Consider the following 26,995-nt stretch of genomic DNA (forward strand, 5'->3'; position numbering starts at 1 on the left):
AATATCAAAGCGCCATGACAAGGGTCAGTAGCTACCAGCCGCAGAGGTGGCAGTTGCACCTAACTGCTGGCAGAGGTTGCATGCTTTAGTCTCATTTTGTTTTAGTTGACGGGACAGAGACTGGTAGGAGATGAAGGAAATGATAAGATTGATGACATTGGCTGAGATGTGTTAACTGGAAGGGTTAACTAGGCTTTGGTGGAAATACGTCTATTTTGAGACAAACTTGGAAGAGGAAAAAGAGTTTATCAAGAGAAAAGAAAGCATGGTAATCTCCTTCAAAAAAGCGTGGATGTTATTTCTAAGATTAGCTTTGTCTAGACTTTCTGATGTGGGTTTCATTTATATATACACGTTCTAGCTTACATACACTACTGTCAGAAAAATTAAGTGGATACTGAGTGCAAGAAAGCAGAGTTGAAGGTAAGCACCTTTTAATTGATTTTCTGTGAAAAAATGCTTGTTTTAACTTCCCTGTCAAAGGGATCCAGTTTGGTAGAGTTATTGGCCTTTGCATTTTGATTCAGCAAGACTAGGAAGACAGAGCCAGACTCCCCTCACAAGTTCCTGCAGTGCAAGTTCTGACTTTGTCTGTTTTCTCCAAAAGAGTTGTCACACACAGATGGAGATGTTGAAAGCAAAGAATGGTGTTGCCACATTGAACACAGTATTTTTACAGAGAAAATCTGACCATCTGAAAAACTTACTAGTGTTTAGACTGTAATTTCAACCTGAGGAATGATGTGTAACTTTTTAAAGTTAAAAATTAATTTCCTTGAAGTATCAATAAAAATTTGAAATGTAACATGGAATACTATTGTTCCTGTCCTCCACTCTTCCTTCAAGTTAGTAAAAACTGGGAGACAGACTCCCCAGTTTTGCAGATTAGTCCTCCAAAGTGCTGCAGGATCAAAATATTAAGTGGAGGGAGAGAGGCTTTCGTGGATCTTCAGCTTTTTAATTTCCCTATGACTAGCCTACATCTGGGACAAACAGTGCTGGCAACTCTCCTGGCACTGTGAGTAACGCATTTTGGCCCCTGTCTGCATTTTTTAATTAGGTAACCCACCAGACCCCTATCTAACCTCAGTGCAACCCTCACTACATCGCCGTTCCCTCTTATTGCAGCAGAGGCTCCTCATTCTTTTTCACACCTCCCATGGCAACTTGGATTCCACATATGGACATAAGAAAGTGGGGAAAACAGCCAGTGTGAGTGGGTATTCCCCTTAGCAGTCTAAAAATTATGTAAAATCTGTGACTTATTTTATCTGTATGGCAGAATTGCCTGAAACAGGGCCCAAAATCTAATGTTAAACCTGGGGAGACTGGCATCAGCAAATACTCTTTGAGTGATACAGCTGGTATATTCCTTTCAGTATTAATTATGTTTTACAATGCAAGATCTTAATACAAACTTTTTCCCTGTCTGTATATTAGACTGAAAAATCTGATTAGCTAAAAGGATGTAAATGAGTTTTAACAGTCTGGTAGATGACCAAGACATTGTTTTCATTGGAATAATTGTCTTTGGGTTACTTGTCCAAAGTGAAATTTAAGGTGGAGAATTAAGTGTAGCAGTTTCTTCCACTGCTGCTCCAGCTTATACGTATTCTGGTTTACTTTCTAAAATCAAGATCTTTTTATAGGCCAATTCCTGCTCTTTTTTAAGTTAGCTGAAAAAGTTTGGTATAAAAAATCCATTAAAAGTTGGAGCAAGAAAATAACAGGAAATATCACCATTTTCTTCAGAAAATTGGGACTACTGTGGCATTTATGGATGGGCTTGTATGTCCCATATATGCAAAAATCCCTTGCCTCATTTTAAGGCCTTTCAAGCAGAATGATTACCACAAGTGCTGCATCACAGCACCTTCCTCTACTCTGTGTTCTGCCACTTGCACGGTCCCTGCGCCACATTCAGTTCCACAGAGTAGTCACATTCTCTGTAAATGACAGTCAAGAGATCTCTTGTACAGCCCAGTGCTGCAAAAGGACAGGCCTGTGAAGAAACACATCGAGTCATAAACATGCGAACTGACACTGCAGATCGTGTTTACACAGGCCACTGAACTGAGCAGTATAATAAATATTGCAGTTTTATTGTCCCTTCTAACAGATCTTCAAGTGCTTGGTCATGACTTGGGTACTCTCCACAAGTCATAACAGTCCTATCAGTTATCAAAGAGAACATTATCTTTTACAGTTACATCATTATCTCTTACAGTGAAACTTATATTTTGACTTTAACATTCGTGTCCCAGCCTCACTTTTGTGAAAAACCCTGGGAGATGCAGAACACCAGGTAGGAGATGAGCGTCACAGTCCCCAAGCCATTTGACTTGCTGGTAGAGGTACGCATGGTTGGACAGGGGAGCCCTCAGATGATAATGTGAGCCAGTAAGCTTGGTCGTATATCCTGCAGGGCTCTAAAATGATAGTAATCATTGTTAATAAACGATTTCTATGGATATAATGTACCTCATTTCTGTGCATTCTTTTTCCTCTGCTTTATCAGAACATTAATAAAGAAGGAGAAAAGAGGTGAAGGATTCCTCTGGGCAAAATGTGATACTATTGATATTTATTCTGATGTCTTGGTTAGGCTTACAGTTGCTTTTCAAACATGTGAAATAGCATAGAATTCATTTCAATGTGATAGGAAGCAGCAGCCTAATGATTCCCTACCAGCTGGTGAAGTGGAAATAAAAAGGAGAAAGTATAATGTTAAGAAGGAGACTGTTTTCTGGAAGTTTAATTTCAGGTTTTTTTGTGAGGAATCCATTCCAGTTTCAGCAATGTAAACTTAATCCGGCTTTGAAAACATTTTTCTTTGTGTGTGCTTTTAAGTATGACCACTTTAAGCTCCTTCTCCTGTAAATGCCCTCAGATCTGCGTTCTCAATCTGGATCTACCTGTAGATCCATGCAGTCAGCAGGGAAAAGAATGAGATTTCTGAGAAAATCTCCACTTCTGAGTATATTTCCACTCTATTCTTTCTGTAACTTGTGTATGTGTGAATGCACATATGTATGTAAGCAATGCAGGTATCCAAGACCATGCTTATGCTAAGTATTGTCATAGTTCAATTATGTATGGATTCTGAATTGCATTATCGTTATGTTAAAGCATGTTTCTCTCTTTGCTTATAACTTAGAACAAATTTTCTATTTTGTGTTTCGCTGAGAGAAGCGCATTACATACCTGCTTGCTTTTTCTGCATAGAAAAAAGGTTTAGTATGAACAGAAATTTCAAATTTGAAAAGCTACCTTGAAGTTGTGATAACCTACCACCTTGAACGAGATAGGTAAATGAGCAAGAAAGGTGTATTCAAATGAGCTTCTGGTAATTCCTGATAAGCTAAGCATCTCCACTGGAAATGTTTGGGGGATTCTGAGTGTAACTAGGTCACCCTACAAACATTCCTGGTTGAAAATGCGGTTTAAACATCCTCTGGGTTCACTTGCAGCAGAGCAGAAATTCTGTCTCTGACAGTTTTTGTTACAGAGAACGAAAGTCAAAATTAGTTGCGGGTAGGTAAGATCCTTTACAACAGAGCACAGAAGACCATAGTTGCTGCAGCGAAGCTTGCATTTGAATTTGAATTTACTCTAAATTCTATGCTGCTCTGAACCAATGAGTTTTTTCAGTACTATGCTGTCATGGTTTAACCCCAGCCAGCAACTAAGCACCACGCAGCCGCTCGCTCACTCTCCTCCGGTGGGATCGGGGAGAGAATCGGAAGACTGAAAGTCAGAAAAGTCATGGGTTGAGATAAAGACAGTTTAATGGGTAAAGCAAAAGCCACGCACACAAGGAAAGCAAAACAAGGAATTCATTCACTTCTTTCCATCATCAGGCAGGTGTTCATCCATCTGCAGGAGAGCAGGGCTCCATCACACGTCCCCTAACAGGGATTGTAGGTTCAAGTCCCATCTTGGGTGGAAGAAAAATGCTGTAACTCAAACCATCCCCCCCTTCCTTCCTCTTCCCCCTGCTTTATATGCTGAGCATTGTATCATATGGTATGGAGTACCCTTTTTGTCAGTTGGCGTCAGCTGTCCCAGCTGTGTCTCCTCCCAACTTTTTGTGCACTCCACGCTGACAGAGCAGTGTGAGAAGCAGAAAAGGCCTTGACTCTGTGTAAGCTCTGCTCAGCAATAACAAAAACATCTCTGCATTATCAACACTGTTTTCAGCACAAATCCAAAACATAGCCCCATAGTAGCTACTGTGAAGAAAATTAACTGTATCCCAGAAAAAAACAGCACATATGCCTAATTTCATATCTTTGTAGGTGATGGACAGACCGTATCTCAAGGTTCACGTTTTGTAGTGATAACTTAATTCAAACAATAGGAATTGGAAAAAGTAGTAAGTAAATGTGTTGTTCACTTAGTAGACAGGAAAATACATCCTAATAAGACTGGGCTTCTGTATCTTTTGAAAATTAGGAGTCTAGGCTTTGACCATTGTGATGAAGAAGTCTTCCTCATCCGGCATCCTACTCAGCTCATGCTGAGGTCTAGCTCTGTAGACAATTTAAGACAGAATCATACAGAATCACAGAATAATTGAGGTTGGAAGTGACCTCTGGAGGTCACCTAGACCAACCTTCCTGCTCAAGCAGGGCCACCTAGAGCCAGTTGCCTAGTACCAAGTCCTGTTGGATTTTGAAAATCTCCAAGGATGGAGACTCCACAACTTCTTTGGGCAACATGTGCCAGGGCTTGTTCACCCTCACAGTAGAAAAAGCGTTTCCTAATCTTCAGACAGAATCTCTGGTGTTTCAGTTTGTGTCCATTGCCTCCGGTCCTGTCACTGGGCACCACTGAAAAGAGCCTGGCTCCATCTTCTTTATAATCTCTCTTCTGGTAATTACACACACTCATGAGATCTGCTTCTTGAGCCTTCTCTTCTCCAAGCTAAACAGTCCCAGCTCTCTCAGCCTTCCCACATAAGAGAGATGCGCCAGACCCTTCCTCATCTTTGTGGTCCTTCGTTGGACTCTCCAGTATGTCCATGTCTCTTTTGTACTGAGAAGCCCATCACTGGACCCAGCACTCCAGGTGTGGCCTCACCAGTGCTGAGTAATTGACCTGCTGGCAACGCTTTGTCTAACGCAGCCCAGGATATCATTAGCCTCCTTTGTCATGTTGCTGGCTCATGTTCAGTTTAGTGTGCACCAGGATCTCCAGGTCCTTTTCTTCAAAGCTGCTTTCCAGCCGGTTGGCCCCCAATATGTCCTGGTGCCTGGGGTTGTTCCTCCCCAGGTGCAGGACTTTGCACTTCCCCTTGTTGAACTTCATGAGGTCCCCATCAGCCCATTTCTTCAGCCTGTGGAGGTCCCCCTGGCTGGCAGCACAACCCTCTGGTGTATCAGTGGATGAATCTACGAGGAATCCAGTTTCCTTAATAAAACAGAGGGAGAGTGCTTAAGGTTTGTATGGAATGCAAGATTCACCAAATCTAGGGCCAAAATTGGAATTATATTTTAAGACAGCTTGGAGGGGAAGAAAAAATCAAAACCCACAAAACATTAGAAATCATAAAAATATAAACAGTTCAAACTCTCAAAAATAGAGATAATTGGTAACTATCTACTTAATGTTCTAGATTTTGACAGCTCAAAACACTGTTTTGCTACAGTCTTGCCCCGACAGATGACTGAAATGTGTAATCAAATTCTTTATGCTTGCTATATATGTGATTTTATAGGCTTTACACTGCAAAGAACATCTTTGGGGTAATACAAAATTCTAATGCTTGCCTTTAGCAGTGAGGTACAAACAGCCATTGCCTGCATCACAGATTGGTGGTACAGTATCTTTCAGAAAAACGGATGCATTACCAGGGGTGATGGTGATGCTGTCCATAGTAAGGCCACGATGCTACACCAGTTAGAAAACATGGAGGAAAACCAACCTGTTTGTGTGGGAAGGAAACTGAAATGGTAATGTCGGCTTTGAAATGTGCTGATACTGGGCTGGGATGGGAATGCTGAGCGGCTTCTGATGTGCCACAGCCAAACCCCAGCAAGCAGCATGATCTGCTGTTCTACTGGGAGCAACACCCCTGCACTCAGCGCACAGCAGCCCCATAGTGCCATTTTTTAAATGATATCTTGCGAAAACAATCAAACAAAAAAGAGTGGAAAGCGAATTGAGAAATTGCAAGCATACGGTCAGCTTAGTATCCTGTCAAAAGAATGACGGATGGTACATTATGGGTAGATGCAGTTCAAGCTACCAAACCCAAAATCTGCTTCAGGTAGCAGGTATTTGTCTTTGAGGTGCTGTGGTGGCAGTTGCAGCGCCTGCCCAGCCCTCCTCGGATGTTGCACCTCGTCATTCAGGCCATCGTAAGTGACCCAAAAAGGATTCTTTGACCTCCCCTTTCACAATGTATTTTGAGCTTTTGTCTATACCTGTACGCCCTAAGTATTTTCAGGGTCTTTTCTGCATTTGTGAAGTTTAATGCTATTAAGCAGTATCTGGTTCTTATACAGCATTTTCTTTTTTTTTTTTTTTTTTAATAGAAGCTAAGAATTTAGTGTAGTTTTGTGATTCCAACAGCTGGTTTAATCATGTTATGGCTAAATTTTACAAAATTACCGTTTGCCATCTACGTAGGGTATACACAGAGAATGCACTGTAGTGCACAGTACCGTATGGAGGCAGGGACTAGGCTAAGATACAACCTAAAAAGAGAAAGGGACTGGACCCTTCTTCCTCCTGGCCTTCCTCCTTGAAAGTACAGAAAGACCTTCCCCTTCTCTTAGCTGTTACAATAAGAGCAACAACTCCACAGAGAGGATGTGGTCATAGATCCATACCATTAGAAAATAAAAGGAGCAACAAGCACCACCAGGACGGTTTTCTTATTCTTGATGTGCACACCTAAACATAGCAATAAAGAAGCACAAGACTGAAAAAGAAGACAGAACCATCTGTTGAACTGATATCCAAAAATCCCACGTTGAAATGAGTGTGAAATGTAGCCTGTTTCTATGCTTCATTACCATTCATCGTTTCAGCCAATGAAAATTTTATTTTCCCAGTATTTCGTATTTTTCTCATGTGTTTGCAACCATTCAATTTATATTTGTTTGTAATTCAAATATATAAAATGGCCCCAAATCTTTTTTCTTGTCTCTAGCTATTCTATTTTGGAACAGCCAACAAAAGCCTGGCAACAACAACAAAACAAATGAATAATTTTGGATGTAAGGTCTGTTTGCTTTGAAAAAGATCAGAGTGTTGGTGCATCAAAATGGTGCCAGATCAGCTGTCTTTCTCCTTTCCAAGAGAGATGACTCTGAATTAGGAGGCTTGCAAAACCGATCAAAGGGAAGAATTTTGTCCAGGCTACTTCTATTGCAGGTTCAGTTAGTAATTACAGTGTTCAGTTCAGGTCTAGGACAATGTAAGTGGCACCATTTTTTTTTTTTTCTGTATCTTCTTTAATCAGGTCTTGTGATTGTTCACAGCATATCTGAGATCAAAAATGTCATTGATAAATCCAGAGGAACAAGGCAGTGACTCACACATCCCACGGTTCAGACTGGGTAAAGGCGAAGGGGGCACTAAACAACAGGATAAAATATGGTTTAAAGATTAACAACACTGCCACTATGGATTGTTCCTAAATAACCTAATTTGCTTTACAAGAATTCAGTGTAAATATAATCCTTTTCTCAAGAATGTATCTTGTCATTTATAGTTTAGCCTGAAATATATGGCACAGGGAGAATGATTTTAATTCAGTAAGCTCATGTTTGTGCAGCAAAAAAAGAATGAGAAAATGTACCTGAAACAGAGAGGCAGGAAGGTACTGGGGGAGCGCTCAGCTTCCCACTGCGTGTCAGCTGGAAGAAGCGACTGCCATTTTCAGGTCTCCAGTGGGTCCCGGGCTGGGGCGTTTCAGAGGTTCTCCTTCCAGCCTCAAGACTAAATTTTCTTGAATCTCTGTGAGTGTATTCTTTCTGATTCCTAATGTGCTAAACCACCTGACCCACAGGTAACTTAGAGAAATGCATCTCCAGGCTGAAGGGACGAATACAGAGGTCAAGGGAGGTCACCCTCCCCTTCTACTCTGTCCTCGTGAGGCCACATCTGAAGTACTGTGTCCAGTTCTGGGTTCCTCAGTTTGAGAAGGACAGCGAACTGCTGGAAAGGGCCCAGCAAAGGGCTATGAAGATGATTAGGGGATTGGAGCAGAGCACTGGCACAGGCTGCCCAGAGAGGTTGTGGAGTCTCCCACTCTGGAGATATTCAAAACCCACCTGGACACCGTCCTGTGCAACCTGCTGTAGGTGAACCTGCTCTGGCAGGGGGGTTGGACTAGATGATCTCCAGAGGTCCCTTCCAACCCTGACCATTCTGTGATTCCATGATAGAGGCTGGTAAGTGTTTGGGGAACACTTCTCCAGAGAGCTCACGCTGTCAGGCTCCCATTTGGCGTAGCCGTCCTGCTGCCTATCACTGTGCGAGTTAAGGACTCACCGGGCTGCACACTCCACCACTGCATGTATTTTCAGCCACAAATATGACCGAAACAAAGCCCGCTTTTAGAAATGTTTTTGGCAAACTGTGCTGCCTCCCTTCCTCAGCATGGGTAAATTTTCAAAAGCTGGTTTTATTATGGGAAGCCAGTGGGTTTCTTAGTCCCTGACACCCCTTCTTCACAGGCAAATGTTCTTTCAGTTCATATGCTTTTCCAGAGACGAAAGGGAATCTTTATGTGAGAGCCTCATGACAAAATACTGGCAGCAGCGCAGCAGAGATAAAGCTGTAGTCTCATGATTATATTCTAATGGCTTTCTTTTTATTTTAAGATACTTAAACCTAATCCCCCAAGTTAGCCCAATCACAGTCTCCGGTGTAGCATTGTTTTCAGCTATTAGCAGGTGGTTTTTAAAACCCTCTCCGGATGATACACGGGGCCCACATAGTGAAGTCAATTGTTAGACAGGATATAATTTAGACTTCAGCTCTTCCTCTCAGTTTGAAATAAAATGATTACATTTCAGGAGAGCCTAAGGGAAGATTAAAAGTTTTATATCGAAAGTTGAGTATTTTCTTTTGTTGTACACTCTTCTTTTAAAGAAAATGGTATTCATTTAAAATAATGCATGTTCCGATGTATTTGAAAAGGCACTACCCTGAATTTAAAAGAAACTCATAAAGTATGCATGTATGGGAGAGGAAGATTGCAATCTTCATTTGAGCATTTAGTCGAAGTTTTTTAACTCAGCCCATTCTGCTTTGTTCATAGAATGAGGTATCTGCAAAGACACGTTGTAAATAACAGATGGCCCATAGTGTTGAGAGAGCAGCGGTTAAGGTGACAAAATCTGCTGGGGCTCCTCTACACAGGCAGGTTATAAAGCGATGTTGTAGCCTCTGTTCCAGATCGGAAAATGGTCCTTGCCTTTCTTTAAACCCGTTAAAAGTGGTTCCAGGCAATAGCTCCCCATAATTATAGTTCTGGTAACCCCTGTGATGCCTCTCATTTCTTGTATCCAAAAGTTATTCAAGGGCAGAGGCTGCTTGTAGAATACAAAGTTGTAAAACTGACATGGGTCTTAAAAATAGGTGGAATAGCCCAGATATGAACAGAGTAAGAAGTGAAGAGTGAGATATGAACAACAGGGTTAAGTTATTGTCTGATAAGGTCAGCTAGCTTTTACTGTTGGTGTCAATGGGGCTGTTTTACCAAGGATGCCCTGGGCACATTTGTAAAAAGGCATTATCTATTAAAGGGAATTCCTGGAAACCTCCTAAAAGAAAATGTATATATGTGCAGTGAAGTTTCTTGTAGGAGTTCACCATATCAGCCAAATAAGCATAGATCTTTTCCCAGAAGCCATCAGAAGAGTCTAAATATAGCACTGCTGTGGTTAAGTAGCCTGCTTTCTATGCCTGTTAAAAATTCAAAACCTGTTATTGTTACTAAGGTGAGTGGTCACCAAACTGGCAAGTTGAAGTTTTCTTGTGATTTTATCTCAGAAAAAAGTTAATTTCTTCCAATATATTCTTCTGTAAAAAAAAAAATAAATATTCACCTGCTAGCATACCTAATGCATACTACTATCTTAAGGCAGCATTACCAACATGGGTTTAGGGTCATTTGCCTAAAGTCAGTGATGCTTGTTTTTGCATGTGGACACCTGACCGTGGGCACCTAGGTTGACACCACTTCGTTTGCCTCAATACTGCCAAGTACATAGACAGACAAAAATAAATATTGAGGTTGACTGTGGATTTAAGAAGGGTGGAAGCTCATGGTACAGAATGGTGAAGGTCAACGTTCAACTAATATTATGTCTTGCAAAGGAGATGAGTTGTTAATGTGCTCTTATTCCAGATTTCAAGAAGAACTGATGTGGTGTGGGAATTAAGGCGTCAATTAATGGCCACTGAGGAAGAAGACAGTTTATCATATCCTCCTCTGAACGTGACGACTGGAAATGATATATGCATCCTCTTTTATGCTAGTAATTTCACCCTCAAAGCCAACAATTCAGTTTTTATAGATTTGACAAATGCAACTTTTGTAACCCAGAATGTGGATATTTCTTCCTCTAAGTGCTCAGACTTCAACACAACGTGAGTAGCACAAGAAATTTCATATCATAATACATGTGATTCTGAAAGCCAATCAGAAATGGTGCAATGTCAAGTTAATACTATTTTAATTTTCTTCTTCTAAAGCATCCAAAATAATAATAAAAAAAACTAAATTGGATATTCTTAGAGGAAAAAGATTGAGTCAAGACCACAGAAATTGTTCAGATGCAGCCTCTTATTTTCACATTTTTTTCCCTCTTTCATTCCTTACTTCCTTGTTTGCTTATATTTGGTCCAAACAAGTTTCCCTGTGCCCGATCTTACAATAACAGAAATCTCCACTGGCATTAATAAGATCATCATTTCATTGTAAAATTCCCTTGAAGGAGAGTATTGCCTGTTACTAGGTAGTAATTCAGCTGGAAGTACATTAATGAAACGTGATCTCTGCTTTCCTTTACTTTGAAGCACCTGCTCTTGGGTAAAAAAAAAAATTATATAAATATTTTGTCATATTTTTCTGTGTACTGAACCTTTGCTATATGACTTTTGTAATTGCCTATTGATTTAGAATATTCCCTCGGATTGAAATGTCACAATGATCTAATTAAAGCTGACTACTCTAACATTAAAAATCTGTTTCTTATTCTTAGACTGTCATTAAAATACACAAAGCCAGTGAATGGAATCAGCAGCCTAGAGATAAGGTAACTTATGGTTTATTCTTAAATAGATCTTTGTGATGTACAAAGCCTGTTTGTAAATTAGGACCAAAAAAGAGGAGGAGTTAAGTGAAAACGTTTTCAAAATTACAGTTTGATTTCTGTTCTGAGGAGTAACTATACAGGAGAACAATAATACGGTATTTATATAGAGACTATATTAATACACTCAGGTAAAGTTCTGAAAAAGCGGTACAGGCAAACAACTGCACTGTAAGGTACTGGTATATGAAACATTGTGTGTTGCTAATAGGATCAGACCACAATCGTGTCTCGGGAAAATCTAACTGTGATTTGTAAACATTTCTAGGGGCTGCAGTCTACTTGCATGGCCAGGATTGTATTTAGTCCTAATGTGGATTACCAGTGTACTCTGTCAGAGCTAGCTTGTGGCTAATGAGGGGTGCAAAAACTTGTAATTTTTCTGTTCCATGGACGATGACAAGACCACGTTTCTCCTACAATGAGAAAAGGGAAGAAACGTTAAGGAATGGGAAGACATGGGATGAAAAGTCAAAGGGAGAACTTGCTGCTGTTCTTCTCACTAGTAGATTCCAGGGATGGGGAAAACATCTGCCACTGTTTTAGGGCTGCCCTACAGCTGCTGGTCTACAAACCTCAGTTCTTTCCTTAGCAGCAGGAACAGCAGTTAAAATTATTTTCTTAAGCTCTAGCAAGGATAATGGGGCCTGTTCTTTTGATTTAGGTACCTCAGTTAATTGCTTCAATTTATTTGAGAAGGACTTGGGCCAGAGAACTTGCACTGAATTAAATTTGCATATATCAGAGGATCAACTGGATGTTTGTTAGGGCAGCAGAAGGACAAATGGCTTGAATAAGGGAAATTGAAATCCAAGGAAACCAAGGAGAGGAAGTTTAAAGTAATAATGTAGAAGACAATCAGAGGTTGAACAACATTTTGGTAGGAGTGTAAAAGAGGCACGTGGCACCAAGATGATAAGCACGAATGAGTAAATACCTTTATTTACACGGAGACAGATGGACAGTCTACATTTAGGCAAAAAGACCCCCAGAAGGACTTGTGTTGAATGGAGTCAGTGATGTGTTTGGAGTTGTATCTAGAGTGCATAGAGATACTTGCAGTCATCATCAGAGACCATGATAGGTGGCAAAAAACCAAACATGCTTTGTTGTTTAACATCTCCCTTCCCTCCCCAAGCATCTAGAGCTTTGTGAAAGAATATAATGGACAGATAACGTTGCTGTTAGTACAGTGTTTTTACTTTTTGGCTGTTGTAGTTAATTTTGTATAGGATCCTTGAGACTCTTGTCCTTGGTGATGGAGTCAAGCATTTCTTGGTTTCAATACTTTAAATTATCAAAGGGGCATGCCTTTCCCTGAACACTCCGGGGAATTAAGGAAACATTTTCCTTGGATCCCATTCCAAAAATACTGTTCTCAAACCAAGACTCTGCCCAAGTTTTGTCCTTACTTTTACTCCATGTTACAAAATATCGCTTCCTCTGGTGCTTCTTTGTCTGCTTTCTCCTGCTCCTGTCTCACTCTCGTACAGACAGACCCACCAAATCAGTGCCCTGGATTCTTATTTTGCATCTTTGCTCCTACTGGTGCAGGTCTTAGCTGCTCTCCTGTAATCTCGGTGTGAATGAATCTGGTTCCTTTCTATGTTTGTCCTGAATGTCACCATCCTCAGCACAATACCATGCTTTCTAGTAAAATTACATTTCCAAGAAAACGATATGAATCATAAAGCACTTGAAAATCCTATGGAGCATGAAACAGTGCTGCAAAACTAGCTAGCAAGTTAATTGATAGATCTTAGAGGGGTTGTTTTCTTTAAAGTGATCAACAGGTTTTGCTCAACTATACAACAGCAAACTGTAGACCTTAGGATGCTACTATAGAAAAAAATACTTTGGCAGTTGAAATATTTATCTTAGATTTTGATTGCTGCAGTAGGCATAAGAAGATCAAATGTGATGTTGGTGCATGCATATGGACTTAATGAGGATTATTCACATTTATGTTTAGTCATCTGCTTGTTAAAATCTTATAATTTTAATTAATTATTGGGAGAAAATTTTAATGTTGTGAATCTGAGGTGCATCTGAAGAGAAGAAATTTGAAGCAACTCTGCAGACAGACTGGCTGTAAATTAAAGGAGAATATCAGTACAAAGGGTGAATGGTTCATGTTTTCTCTCTTATTCTGGAATATTTTTTTACATCTTTTAAGCCTGTTGTAGTAAAGGCAGAAATACTCACAAAGTTTCTCTTGACCTGTGCTCCTACTTGAATACATTATAACTAAATATTAAAATGCATAAACAGCCCTTGAAGCTGGGATAAGAAACTCAGGCTCCACAATAGGTGAGGACTTGAAAAGAGAGTAGGTGAAATAGGTGAAGTCCTGCCCGTCATCATGCCCAGTGAGTAATTAAAGTAGCATAAGCTGGCTGTGTTTTGCAAGAGAATTTGATTTATTCTGTTGGGGTAGGTGTGATCTAGGTTTTTAATAGCCCCTAGGGTCATTTAGACACAAAAATGCCTAAACGGATTATTTTTCATGTGTGACACAGGTGCTTAGCAATAAAAGGTGGAGTAGATGAAAAAGGTGGGGGGTGGATTCCAGGGTTGTCATTACTCGGGCATTCACTGTGCATTGGTCTGCTTGTGGGAGGTAGTGGGTGATTGCTCCTCCTTTGCTTTTTTTCTTCTTTCCTTCACTTAAGCTGTCTTTATCTTGACCTACAAGTTTCCTCATTTTTGCTCTTTCTATTCTATCCTTGTTCTGTTGGGGAAAGGGAATAAACAAGCAGCTACATGGCTGCTTGGCTGCTGGCTGGCATCAACACACACCGCCTCAGAAGTCTTTATAAAGATAACTTTCTGCTAAAGACACACCTGGTTATTTGTGCTGCTTTCTGTTGGATTATCTCTTGATCTAAAAGGCAATCATGTCATTTTAGGTCTCCACTAGCTACCGCAATAGAACATTGCATGGCATGTAATGCAAATGATAAGATATACTCAACAGAGCCAGAACAATCCATTGATCTTTTAATGATTCAGGAACACTTTATTCACCTTGTTTATCTCAGCATACCTATTCTCAAAAGCCCCTAAAATCCACAGAGATACATTACAACCTCTGTTTTCCCCTTCTGGTTCACTTAGATTACATTTCTTGTTCAAGATGACTCTTTGGTAAGATTGCAGTCTGCCTCAATAAAGAAGACAAAAGCAGGGCGAAGAGGTGGGAAGGAACAGAGCTTAGAGCCATGGCTGCATTTTTTCCCCTGTAAAGGCCATTTACTTAAGTGTAGGAGAGCATCCCTTGAAAACAGAAAGTGACACCAGAGAGGACCACATTCAAGTAGCTCAATTTATTCCTCAATAAAAGAGGCTCTAACCTCAGCAGCATGAGCTGGATCCCAAGCCTGCCCTTGACCACCACTAGTCTACTACCTCGTGCTGAGCAGCTAGTGATATCCCACCCCCTACTAGTGGCTGCAGTAGCTGCTTTGTCCTATGCAAACAGCTGCCATCTCCCTCTTCCTCTCTCCAGCAAAATCAGCAGTCCCATTCATCCTCCTGCAGTTGCCACAGAGAGGTGATCTGTTTGGGAGCGGTGGTAGAGTGTTTCTAGTTGTGCTGCTGTCAGAAAAGTGAACTACTGCTGCAGCACGGGTAGGAGCAGTGGGCAGTAGGTTTTGCTGGAAGAAGCATAATTTCAGCTCTCTCAGCAGCTGATGACATCCACCTGTCTCTCGTCCCTGGGAAAAGGTGTCAAAGGAGATAGAAATGCAGAGAACAAGGTGGACAAAACTTCCTTAGTATTTTTGCCACTTGCATTGGTAAGTGCTTGGCTGTCGCCACACAGAACAGAATTGACTCAAGAACTTTCACCTAACAAATGCGTTTCTCTTTGAGTCTTTGAAACAGCAGCAATTCCAGCTAGCTTCCTTTTCAGAAATAGCTCTCCTTGTAAAGACCAGCCACATGGGACAGTGATCAGTAACAGGTGATGGCATTTAGAGTTCATATGGTTATCTGGCACAAAGGGAGTCTGGCCTATGACCAGGAATTGTTTGTGCCACGATACATAAGGTACACAATGTTTATGTGAAAGTTTGCTTCCTGCATTGGCTCTGAAGTTTAATACGAACACAGCATTTCCTATAAAACCAAGGTACTTTCAGTTCTGCAGATAAAAGTCTTTGTTCTCTCTCTTCCCCTTGTCATTCTTTTGCTATATTGCGCTTATTCTATTTGCTATCTACTCATCTGAGAAAATGTTAAACTAAATGAAGTAATTCTATTGATTTTGTTGTTTGAATATCTTTTTTGTAGTTTAATAAATTATAGTTGTATCACTTAAGCGCATGTTTGTCGAGGGCTATTCACTATCAGTTGTTTGGAAAAATGTTAAGGGTAAAAGCCTGTATTATGTAGTTAGCCATGCTCCACTATTAACTGAACCATAGTTCACTAATTAGAATCTTAATTCTCATAAATCTGCAAGAAACATAACATTTTAGTCTTTGGTGCAACGTGAAGAGACAGCGTTCTCTTGGAGGTCACGTTAGACTGTACTCACATACGTAGCCTTATAGAACTTGTTTGTTCATATGGTAAGTCTCCAAAGAATTTCCTTGTTTACCACTTTTCTTATCTTCTCAGCAAAAGTACAGAGCACACCCAGTATCTGTGGTTGGCATGAACATTTATGTAAACTTCTCTGTGCTTATAACTGGCCTTCAGCTGGTGCCTATAGCATTGCTACTGAGGCACCATGGAAATTCTGTTCAGGTTGTGCTGTATATCAGGAAGAAATTCCTCTCTCCTAGCCATTAATATCCAGGCTAATATGTTTTTTAATTTTGTAACTTCATCACTATAACAATAGAATATTTTCCATAAATATTTGTGAATGTTTACTAGATGAAATTCAAATGTTTTTTTCTTTTTCACTGTTGCTTGCAGCTGAATGTTGTATGGAAAGAACTGTTTAGGCTCAAAATGTAAGGAATGCCATAAGACAAAACATCCTTTTCTCACCTGAATGACACTTTGCCTTCTAGGATTCCTTCTGAGCATTTTGAAGCTCTTGAGGATTATGAAGTTATATAAATCAAAGCCCACAGATTATTTAAAAAAAAAAAAAAAGGGAAAGGCTCAAGTACTGTAGTAACCTAAACTGTCAAATTTTGTGTGTTACTCCTAAGGAGCATTGTTTGTGTTGAGTTTGGACTCTGTGTTGTGTGAATGACATGCTACTCAAAGCAACTTATTTGAACAAACAAGCAATATTCTACAACAGAGAGTATTCTCTCTCTCTATATATATATACCCTATAGAACATAAAATATTCTATATTATGCCACAATAGAGATGACTGCTTAGTTTTCAAACCTGTCATGATTGCATCTAAGTATTACCCCAAATTTTAAAATCCCCATACAGTGTTACTCATTGTAGACATATTAGAAGATTTCATTTTGTAGCAAGTCTCACTTATTGCTAAAAAGATTCTTCTTCTAAATTCTTTGTGGTTACCAATAAGCAAAAAAAAATGTCTTCAGCAAACTATGTAGAGCAATACATACACAGACCAAGTAGGGTTAAAGTACTAAGCAACATACAATAAGGAGATAAGTTTATCATTTCCGTATGAGATAACTTGAATACTTAAAGGTAACTGGGTAAAAAGCAGTAGTGTTTCAGAACATCTGGGAGGTGTTCAGACTGCAGTGGTAGCAATGTATATATAAAGTCCGTGATTATAAACTACTGGAAACCTCTGCCATACTGCACATACACAGACCTTTTCAAAAGTATTTATTTGATCCTAACCCACTACAAATTGGGAAACTATGGCTGATGAACCCTCCCCAGCATTCAGTGAGAGGAAACTCTGTCTCCTACTGCAAATTCAGACATTTGCAAAGGCAAATTGCCATTTAGGCACCTGAACCAAGGAAGAATTGCAATGATAAATCAGAATGGTTATCATGCCTGTACCTATCATAAAAGCAATTTTTAAAAAATCCCATAAAAAGTTCATTGATAGCTGCTGCAGGTCTACTGACAGTCTCTCAGGTTCTGCTCCACTGATCATAAGCTGTTGGTAACTGATGAAATATGGCACTGGCAGAGGCCCTTGAAGAATGAAATCACATTTGCTCCTTGCCTGCCATAGCTGTGGAAAGCTGTGCCTGTGAGATGAAACTCTAAGAAGCAGTAAAAACATATTCACAAAGTCTGTTCACTTATGAACAATCCTAATGACATGGGAGGCCAAGCTAAGATACTGTGATGTTTGCAGCTGGCAGTAGTGAACATTTATCTGCCACCAGTACTTTATCAAATGAATATTAACTTTTTCCTTCTGTCATTTTGACCTTTTTTTTTTTCCCTCTGTTGCCTTTCTAGGTTTTTAATGACCAACAAGTTCTATGAAGGCTCGGCTAGAAATTGGTCCACTTTAGATTCAGTTGAGATTCTGCAAGATGGAGGAAAGTTTGCTAAATTTAATGTTTCTGTCATCTCTGCTCCTGCAGAGTATTCATTTCATTGTCAGCTGGTGGGAACAAGCGATCTCTATCCTGCAAGGCTGATTCCATCCAACAATGAGGCAAAAAACTGGGATGTTTCCATTTCCAGGTTGCAAGTGAGTACACATTGACATTTCGGAGATAATTCCAAGAATGATTACTTGCTACTGTGGGTGCTGAACGACACACATTCATAATGGCCTCACTTTCTTTGCAGCCTGAGGGAAAATGTAAAAGAAAAGCTGTTCCCCCTAGGTGAGCTATTCAATAAAGGGGTAAAAAAGACGGCAGTCACTGAACAATAAGAACATGAAAGCACAGCTTTGAAAAACAAAAAACTATGAAGTTGTCCACAGAAAAGAAAAACCAATAAAACCAAATGCGCTTAATCAGGCAAAGAATGACTAAGTCCCCATGCCTGTTTAATGAATTGGGCTGCTATTGGAAACATGGGCCTATTAGGTGGGTGGCTTTATGCTGCTTACTTTGTTTTTATTTGATTTCTTTGCACTTTGTTTACCTGGGAAAGTGCAGCTTAGCATGGTTACTGTTTTCAGTGACATAGACTACACTCCTACAGACAAAAACAAAGCACAGTGAAATTAGATTTAATGGAAGGTTTGCCATGGACTTCAATCAGGAGCAATGCTAGGTCCTGCCTGGCCCAGAAGGAAAGCAGTTGTTTTGTTGTTTTTTTTATGAGACATAGATTTTGTGTATATTTAGTGTGGTAGTACAGACTGCATATGTAAGGTGTAGACAATTGCATCTTTATTATTTTGAGCATTGATCTGGACTCTAGTTGTCAAAGATGAGCTAAGCCCATGATAACTGGATACAAATGCTGATATAATTGTATTTCTGATTTCAATAACAAACCAAATCTCAATAATCTGAGTCCAGATTTGACATTTCTGCTTAATCAATGGAAATCTCAAGGGAACAGAATTGGTGCTGTCATTTATTTTCCACAAATTCCAGGATCAAGTTCCACAGTTTTTTTGAGAAGCAACATAAGCAGTACACACCAATGTTGTAAAGGTTCCTCCTGACAGTATTTTTTATGGAAAGGCCTGAGAATACCTGAGCCCACGCAACTGTACTTTGCCTAGTCAGCTCTTTGAAGTTAGATTTTGGCATCACTAGGCTATGAAAGTACATGGGCTATGAAAATACAAAGCATCCACTTACAATGTATTTTTTCCTGGAATTTCTGTGTACGTTGATACTGCTGCCTTCTCAAAGCTTAGAGAGAGGCTTTGCTCCATACTTGGTAGGCATCCTTTCATTGAGGTCTTGATCAAGAGTAAAAGTAGTAGGTTTCACACCATCCTTATTGTTTTGGAGCAGCAGCTGCTTCCACTGTTCAGACAACAGAACTTCCAGTTCCTCTTGGGAAAGACCTTTTTCTCTGATCAAGCCCTGAGCATGAAACACAACCTGAAAAGTCCTGTTCTGATCTGTTGTGTTGCGTGAGAAAACAGAAAGTCACCATTCTGGGCTTGTTTCTAAGTTCTATTTGAACTAGATCATACCTTTCCAGGTATCTTCCACTAATATGTAGTGAAATCTGATTGATCTCAGCATCGTTTTTTGGTTTAGAGTGAGGTTTAGAAACCCCCAAGGTCTTTCGCACAGTGAAAAAAGCACATGGGATGTACTCAGCGGTTGTAGCCAGCACAAAATCTTGTTACTGAAGCTGAGGAACATGATTTTCATGTCAACGATATGCAACAAATTAGAAACCAGGATCCAATCTCAATCTAGCTGGTACAATTGTACTTTGCAATGTTACATCCTGAAAACAGTACCAAAGTATTAAAGGGACATGGCACCTGCACGGTGAAGCCTTGCATAGCTTGTTCCAAGGCAAGGCTGAACCGATGCAGCCTTTTACTTTAGTTCTGGAGCTAGCTCAGTCACTATTACCTGAAGAACCCCTATGGGATGACCATAGTCTAGGATGTCACCACTCATAGCTGTACACAGTACCAAAACTGCTCTGGTTTTGGTGGGGTTTTATGTTGTTTTTGTGGTTGTTACAGGAATGGTTGTTCTACCATGATACCTTTTATCCTTTTGAGGATCCCAGATTTGTCTATGAAGTTAAAGAGGAGGCTGCCACCAAAAGCACTGCTTCTCTTTAGTATGTGTCATTGTGGTTTAGAAGTCCATTTGTTCCCAAGAAAAACTGCCAAAGAATTTAAAACTAAGAATATTAGGACTCTTTGTGGTTAAATATTTCTAAGTTAAAAGATTTGGTGTTCCTTCTGCACTTAAGAGCCATGAACACAACAGATTTTACTCGGAGGCTTTGTCAAAGGTCAAACTCATTCAAAAAAATATTTTCAAAATTAACAGTAAATGCAGACTAGTATAACCAAGACAAATTATGCTTGTCCAAACACTAAAATTAAAACTTCCACAGTGTAAGGGCCTGTATCCAAAAGGCTTTTACATTCATAAAAATTAGAAAATCACATGTAAGTATTTTTAACTTTTCTATAGGCAGAGATGCTGCTAGGAATCACATTCTTATATCCCACCTGGGATCTAACACCCCCACAGGAATGATAAAGCTTCAGAAAAACAATAAAAGAACCCTGCATATACTTCATCTCCCACCTAAAAGTAGACATAGCATTTTAAGAATGTACAATTAAAGCTTTCACCTCGAAGCTTCAATAAGCATAATCCCGCTTCAAAAAAAAAACCCTGCAGGATTGACATAATAAAATTCAGTATTTCTGGCTCTAAATCAGAAGTGTTAAAGCTTTTCTAAAACAAATATACCTGTAAAGTGCTTCAGAGAGTTCTTGTAAATGTAGTAACAAGTATGTATTGTTTTCCAGAATTTTAATCCATTTTTTGAACATAAATTACATAAATCATCACCTGCTTTCTGTTGTGTTTTTTTTTTTTAATTGTAAATAAGTCTTTCAAACTACATTTCATGACTCTTAGTCACATTCTCATCTGTTGTCAAAGCAGTGGCTTAACAAGCAAAGGCTTTGGTAATCTCCTGTATACTCTAAAACTGTGCAAACTGTTATCTAACCCAAAAGCTTATTTTTGCTAATCCTGCTTTAATCAGAAGTCTGACTGCCTATAGTGAAAGCAGGCAATATTTGCAAGTTAGCTACCATGGTCTGACTTGGAAAGATTCTTCTCAGAGGCCCAGAAAAGCTTGAATTGGTAAAATTGTCTTCACCTCCACAGTAAATAAATAGCCCTTAGTTCTGCATAGGATAATAGTTTTATTAATTAACATTCTGGAAGGTATAGACATTGGTCTTAACATGCATGTTACATACACCCTAACTTTAGATGCCTGCCCCATGAATGAATTCAAACCCAGAGTGCTTACTGATGCAGCACAGTATGCAAGCCACAGACTAAGTTTTTTGATGTCTGTACCAGCACCTTTCCTGGGAAGTGCAAACTCTTATTACCACAAAGCTTTCCATTTAGTTTATCATAAAGCATAGAGTAATCAGAGTGGGAACACAGAAGAGTAGAAATCCATGATCTTCTGGTTCCTTGCTTATTGCCTGATGAGGGAAATGATTTACATAAAATAATCCTTTTTTATTTTATCCTATAAAATTTTATAGAAAATAGTCAGTTTTAAGGTCTTATTTCCTTACTGGTGGATTTGTTTGGTGCTTTCCTTACACACCCATTTCAAAGAATCTGTAAATACATAGGAATCCTAGTCTTCATTTTTCTTTATAAAATTATTTAAGAAAGACTCAAAAACACAGATCAGATGATTAATTTTTTCCTTCCTTCATTTTCTTCCACCAGTTAGATTCCCATCCTTCTGAAGGAATCAGTGCTTATGTCATTATGTGCATAGGTTTAGAGGGGGGATTGTCTTCCCTTTCTTCACTATTTTCTAATTCTTTGACTGGTTTTAACAAAATTTTTAGAAGGATAGTGGTCTCAAAGACACTTAGTTTGTTGATACTTTTTGCAAAATTGGTAGCTAGGCCAAGAATACATCCCCAGATTAGTTGTTTTTTTCTGAGGAAAACAATATGGCAGGAGCTCAGCCAGCAGCAGACCTCAAGAATCCAGTCAAAGGAGAGAGATCAAAGATTTTTCTAACTGCTGGAAAAGCTCATGTGGGTTTCATATGTTAATAGACGATGCAGGTCCCACCCCTCAAAGCAAGCCCTTTGTCCTGTTTTGAGTCTCTGATGTCTAAGGAGGGGGGGAGAAGGGTTTCACAACTGTTTTCTCCTTGAACTTTCACTAAAACTCAGCCAAAAAGGTCACCTTCATTAGAGGGATTTTAAAGTAGGTTTCAGGACTTCTGCTTGTCAAGCACTTATTAGCTAAAAATCTCAGGGTGTTTCAACAAATCTCATGATCTGTGGGGGCCTTAAATCTGATGCCTTTGAGTGCTTTGAGTGTCCTGGTTCTTAAGTGGTCATTGCGCTGTACTGATCACACATCCCCGTTGGGACTTTACTTCTAAAAGTAACACAAATTTCTGAAGTGGGAAACCTCCCTCTTGCCAAAAAAAAAAAAACCAACTCAAATTCTGCATCTTTAATTTCCTGGGTGAAAAGGGCACCTGGAAAAATGTTCTGCAGAGGATTTGGTTCTCACTCTGTTTTAATGGGCAGAGCGGGAGTGGTAATTAACAGGTGCGCTTTTTGTAACTACCACACACATCCTGAAAGTAGGGCCTACACTCTGTGTTTACTTGCACTCATCTACCTACCTTTCTTCGTTCTCAGATTCAAGGCTTCAGCATTGAAAACAACCAGTTTTCCTATGCAAGTGACTGTACAGGCTTCTTCACTCCTGGAATCTGGATGGGCTTGGTGACATCTATAGTTCTACTGTGGATCCTGGCCTATGGCATCCATATGATCTTGCAGCTCACAACAAACAGCAGATTTGATGATCCCAAAGGTCCAGCTCTGTCAGTTCCTCAGACAGAATAGCCATGGATTGATTTAATGCTGCTCCAGCTTTTCCTGGTCTGATATTTATGATTTTTATGTCCTTTTACTTCATAATATGTGTAATAATAGTATTTACTTCATAATAACCTAAAAAGATATCATAGCAGAAAGGGGTAATTAAACTACATGTAAAAAGGGTACTTATGCTTGGCAACAATAATAATTCTACTTGTTATTACCATCATTTGTTAATAGCTCTCTGTGTTAAGGGTCTGAGGTGAGGCTGTAGAGGTTATTATTCTAGTTAGCTGTTAGAAAGGCCTGTACAAACTGCCTTCAGATTAACCATTATTGGCAAAGAAAGGATATCCCAACAGAGATAAATGGGAAAGATAAATAACTTATTTGATAGGAAACTATATATTGAAAGTACTGGTCTCTCTAAAGGCTCTTTAGTAAGTATATCACGTTGATGCTACATATTAAGAAAGCTGAACTGCGTCTTGACATTTTTTCTCTCGAGAAAACAGTCCAGAAAAGTACAGAACTAATAAAGTATAAGTTACAAAATAAACGGTCTTCAAAAGTCTTTTCAAAAGACATCTCTTTGTTCAAATGTGGTATCACAAATGAGAATGGATGGATTAAGGCTTATCTTCCCTTTAATATCAGCATATGCCTGTGGGAATTATGTTGGGTAACACTAACTCATATGTTGGTTTTAGCCATGGGCAGCTGATGGAGTTACTAAGCAAGATAGGTCCTTGTCCAAACTGATCACAAAATTGTGTTTGGTGTCGTGGCAATGAATGCAACTTTTCAAGCTCACAACCTAAGAACCAAACAGCATCTTGACAGAGATAAGGTAGTTTTCTTAGCACCCACCTTTTTTCCAGGTATCTTTGGAATAGTTATGAAGTTTGCGTGAAAAAGGGAAAAAAAAACCCAAAAAAAAAAGAAGTCATTAGAAGCACTGTGCTAATGTAGTGTTTAAGTCTGAGCATGTTTATGGTCATCTCAATAATTCCAGAAGCCTGAAAACATTCAGAATGTGCTGGATTTTGCAATTAACCAAAGGTGCTACATCTTCTCATTGGGCAATCTGTTTATGGAATGAATTACTAAATGTTATGAAAAACTAGAAAATAGTAAAAGAGCAATATTGAATTGGTAAAAAATGGTAAAAATAACATTTTCATTCTCTTCTGAAATGTTTTGTTATGACTGCGCAAGTTCTATTAGTAGTTAAAGAACAAAAAATATCATTTTGACAAAATTACAATTGTCACATGAGAAAAATTTTAACTTTTCTGATCCTGATCCACGTCATAGGAAAATGATACAAGAATGATAAAGAATCAGTTCTTTAACTAGACCAACAATAGTTTCTAAAAATGATACAGAGGAAAGACAGAATAAATTCTTTAACTAGACCAACAATAGTTTCTACCCATCATTCCTGGATGTCACATTTTTATTATGCAGTCAAAAAAGTAAATTAAATGCTGTCTGAAGCTATTCCTACCAAATCATTCAATCCTGACCTGGAAAACAAAAAGAAAGCTCACATGTAACTAGCAGAGGTGACTCCTCTGCTGTAATATTTTTCCCAAATGTTTTTGAAAACCTCAAAGAATGCTGGCATTTGATCTACACAAAAATGCTACGTTAGAAAGGCACATTTTCTTTGCAAAAAAACTAGTCGCCAGTAGAGACAACTGGGCTTGTTTTATTAATTCCCCCTTCAAAGCAAGTTACATGAATGTGACATTGAAAATTGACATAACAGTCATGTAACTGATAGCTAGAAGACAGGAAGACTATTACAAAGGGCTTGGTTTGTAGAAGACAGGTTTCTTATGACTTTTATCTAGATTCAACAAAATTTGGAACAGATTTTGTTCAACAGTGACGATATATAGGAACTGAAGAACAGCTTTACAAGGCCAGCTCAGGATCCTGCCTCCAGCAGTGGTAAGAGTATGGCAAGCACGTGGTAGTACTTCCTGCAAATGTTCCACCAGTCTCCACCATTTAAGCTCAGGGACTTCCTCAGCCTCAGAAGTGGTGTCTTTCTATTTAATATCTCTGGGTGTAGCTATAGTTCATTAATTTGTCCAACGTCCCCTTGAGCCTGTGGACTTCCTAGAGCTCACAGTGTCCTGGCTGTAGTGTGGCACTGGGAATACCTGTACCCTCCCTTGCTTGCCTGGGCTGGACTCTGGAGAAGAGGAGGAGGAAACAGAGTCTAATATAGGCTGTACCGTGATGAACAGATAAACCTCTTTCAAAAGAGGCTGGATCAGTTGTTGGAAGAGATGTTTGTTGGATTAGCTTTTTGCTGATGCAGTAAGACTGAAGCCCTCAGAAAAGGGCCAGACTGAACTATCCACCATGTTTGACATTACACATTTCAGGGTGAAGGGGAAGGCCTTTTTTGGGGGAAAACAGCTTTTTCCTTCTACCTTCTCTCACAACGATACCATGAATAACAGGCTAATAGGTCCTGTAAGGGGCATATATTCTGTTTCTGTAGTGAGTTGGGATATCCCTGAGATGGAAAGCTCAAGCCCTGTGTTGTAGCCCTTGATGCGGCAAGGTTATCCTTGTGAGGTCTGTGCTGGGAAAAACAGCAGAAAAGGAAGGGAAGACTACCCATCCTGGGAGCCAGGTGGACTGGGACGACAGCCAGTCCCTCTTAGAGGATGATCAACTCTTCTTTGTCCGCATGTGGTAGGTTGACCATGGCTGGCTGGCAGACACATCCCCAGCAGGTCTGGCCTCTTCTCACAGAGGCCACCACTGCTGCCAACACCTGGACACGGGCACCCAATCCACCACATCAGGGGGCCATGTGTGCTGCTGGAGTCCCTGTGCCATCTTGAACCCTTGCAGCAGCAAATCACACTGCCCTGTGGTCAGAGACAAAGACAACTGCTACCTGATTTCAGTAGGGCTGGATTCCTTGCTTTTAAATAGGGCTGGGCCTCAGGAAATTCTAGCAGGATTTTGCACCCACCTGTGTTTGTTTATCGTGCTGAATAAAGTTAGAAACTTGTCAGGGGCCTTCCAGTTCTGTGTACTGATTTCACAATTCAGCTTAATCACAGGTGTACTTGTTAAAACATGCCTGTTTTGGGAGCAGTTCCAGCCAGAATATTAGCTCTGTCCAGAAGGTGTGAGCCTTTAGGACTTCGCCCAGAGCTCACTAAAGTTATCAGAAGTACTGACTTCGGTGAGTGCTAGCTCGTTTCTCTACCAAGTACAAAATAATTTAATAAAGATGAAGGGGATGATGGCAAAGAGCATAGAAAAGTAGAAGCTTTGGTTTTGCTTTCAGATACATAAATAAATGAAACTTTATCAAGAAAAATAATCACAAAATAACAAAAAACTATGGCACAAGTTGGAAAAAAAGTCTGTTTAACTATGAAAGATCAAGACTAAAACCAAAGAAAACCCAAACCTAAACACAAAAGTCCTGAAGCCATAAGTTAAGGTATTTCCTCAAAAATTCAGCAATGATCATTTGTTGGAGGGGAGAGCTGAGATGGAGCTAGGATCTGAACCTCCTGACCTGATACAGGTTTGCTTTGTGTCCTAGTCCATTGGTTCCTCTGCTTTAAAGTTACTTATTTCACAAACGATGGGGAAACCCAGCAATGACTTACAATGAAACAGAATTATAATAGAAATATTCCAAGAGCAGTATTTTTATGTAGGCAGTAAAGGAAGAGAAGTCATTCCATGTGTCAAAGGAAGACTTGATGAAGTAATTGGCTGATCCTTTCCATCTCAGTGTCTGATAAATAATGAATATGCAAATCTAAATCAGCAGAATTATTAGGCAGTGTTTAGGCATTAGAAGAGTCAGTAATTATTTCAGTGCAAGCTGGGGTCTAGCAGGGAAAACTAGAGATGCTGAAAACAAGGAATGACCATGAGAAGCTAACTCCTAAGACAGAGATACAAGAAGAAGCCTCAATGTTGGATACTGGTCACTGCTGGCAAAAACCTAGCAGGAGTCTCAGCCTGTGGTGATGACCATGGGGGCAAGTGCAGTGATAATCTTATCCTTACATTGAACAAGACGTGTAAGAGGGGCACGGACTTGTTTTCCTGCCAGCTGTTTTTTCTGTTGCATCCTGTGGTGGGCTGACCTTGGCTGGTTGCCAGATGCCCTCTAGGCTGCTTTCTCATTCCTCCTCCTCCTCCTCCTCCTCCTCAACAGGACAGGGGGAGA

General features: G+C 39.7%; 1 protein-coding gene across 1 annotated transcript in view; it reads left to right on the forward strand.

The window, feature by feature from the left end:
• ATP6AP1 (ATPase, H+ transporting, lysosomal accessory protein 1) overlaps positions 1-22,864 on the forward strand; it is a 55,516-nt gene extending 32,652 nt beyond the window's left edge. The window contains exons 7-10 of the mRNA XM_009883667.1: positions 10,370-10,611; positions 11,226-11,279; positions 17,712-17,949; positions 22,582-22,864. Coding sequence (XP_009881969.1) covers positions 10,370-10,611; positions 11,226-11,279; positions 17,712-17,949; positions 22,582-22,791 — 744 coding nt within the window. The 3' untranslated portion in view covers positions 22,792-22,864. The remainder of the gene's footprint in view (positions 1-10,369; positions 10,612-11,225; positions 11,280-17,711; positions 17,950-22,581) is intronic.
• Positions 22,865-26,995: the final 4,131 nt, after the last annotated feature.

Source organism: Charadrius vociferus, unplaced genomic scaffold (assembly GCF_000708025.1).
Source record: "Charadrius vociferus isolate BGI_N301 unplaced genomic scaffold, ASM70802v2 scaffold43, whole genome shotgun sequence".
NCBI lineage: Eukaryota > Metazoa > Chordata > Aves > Charadriiformes > Charadriidae > Charadrius > Charadrius vociferus.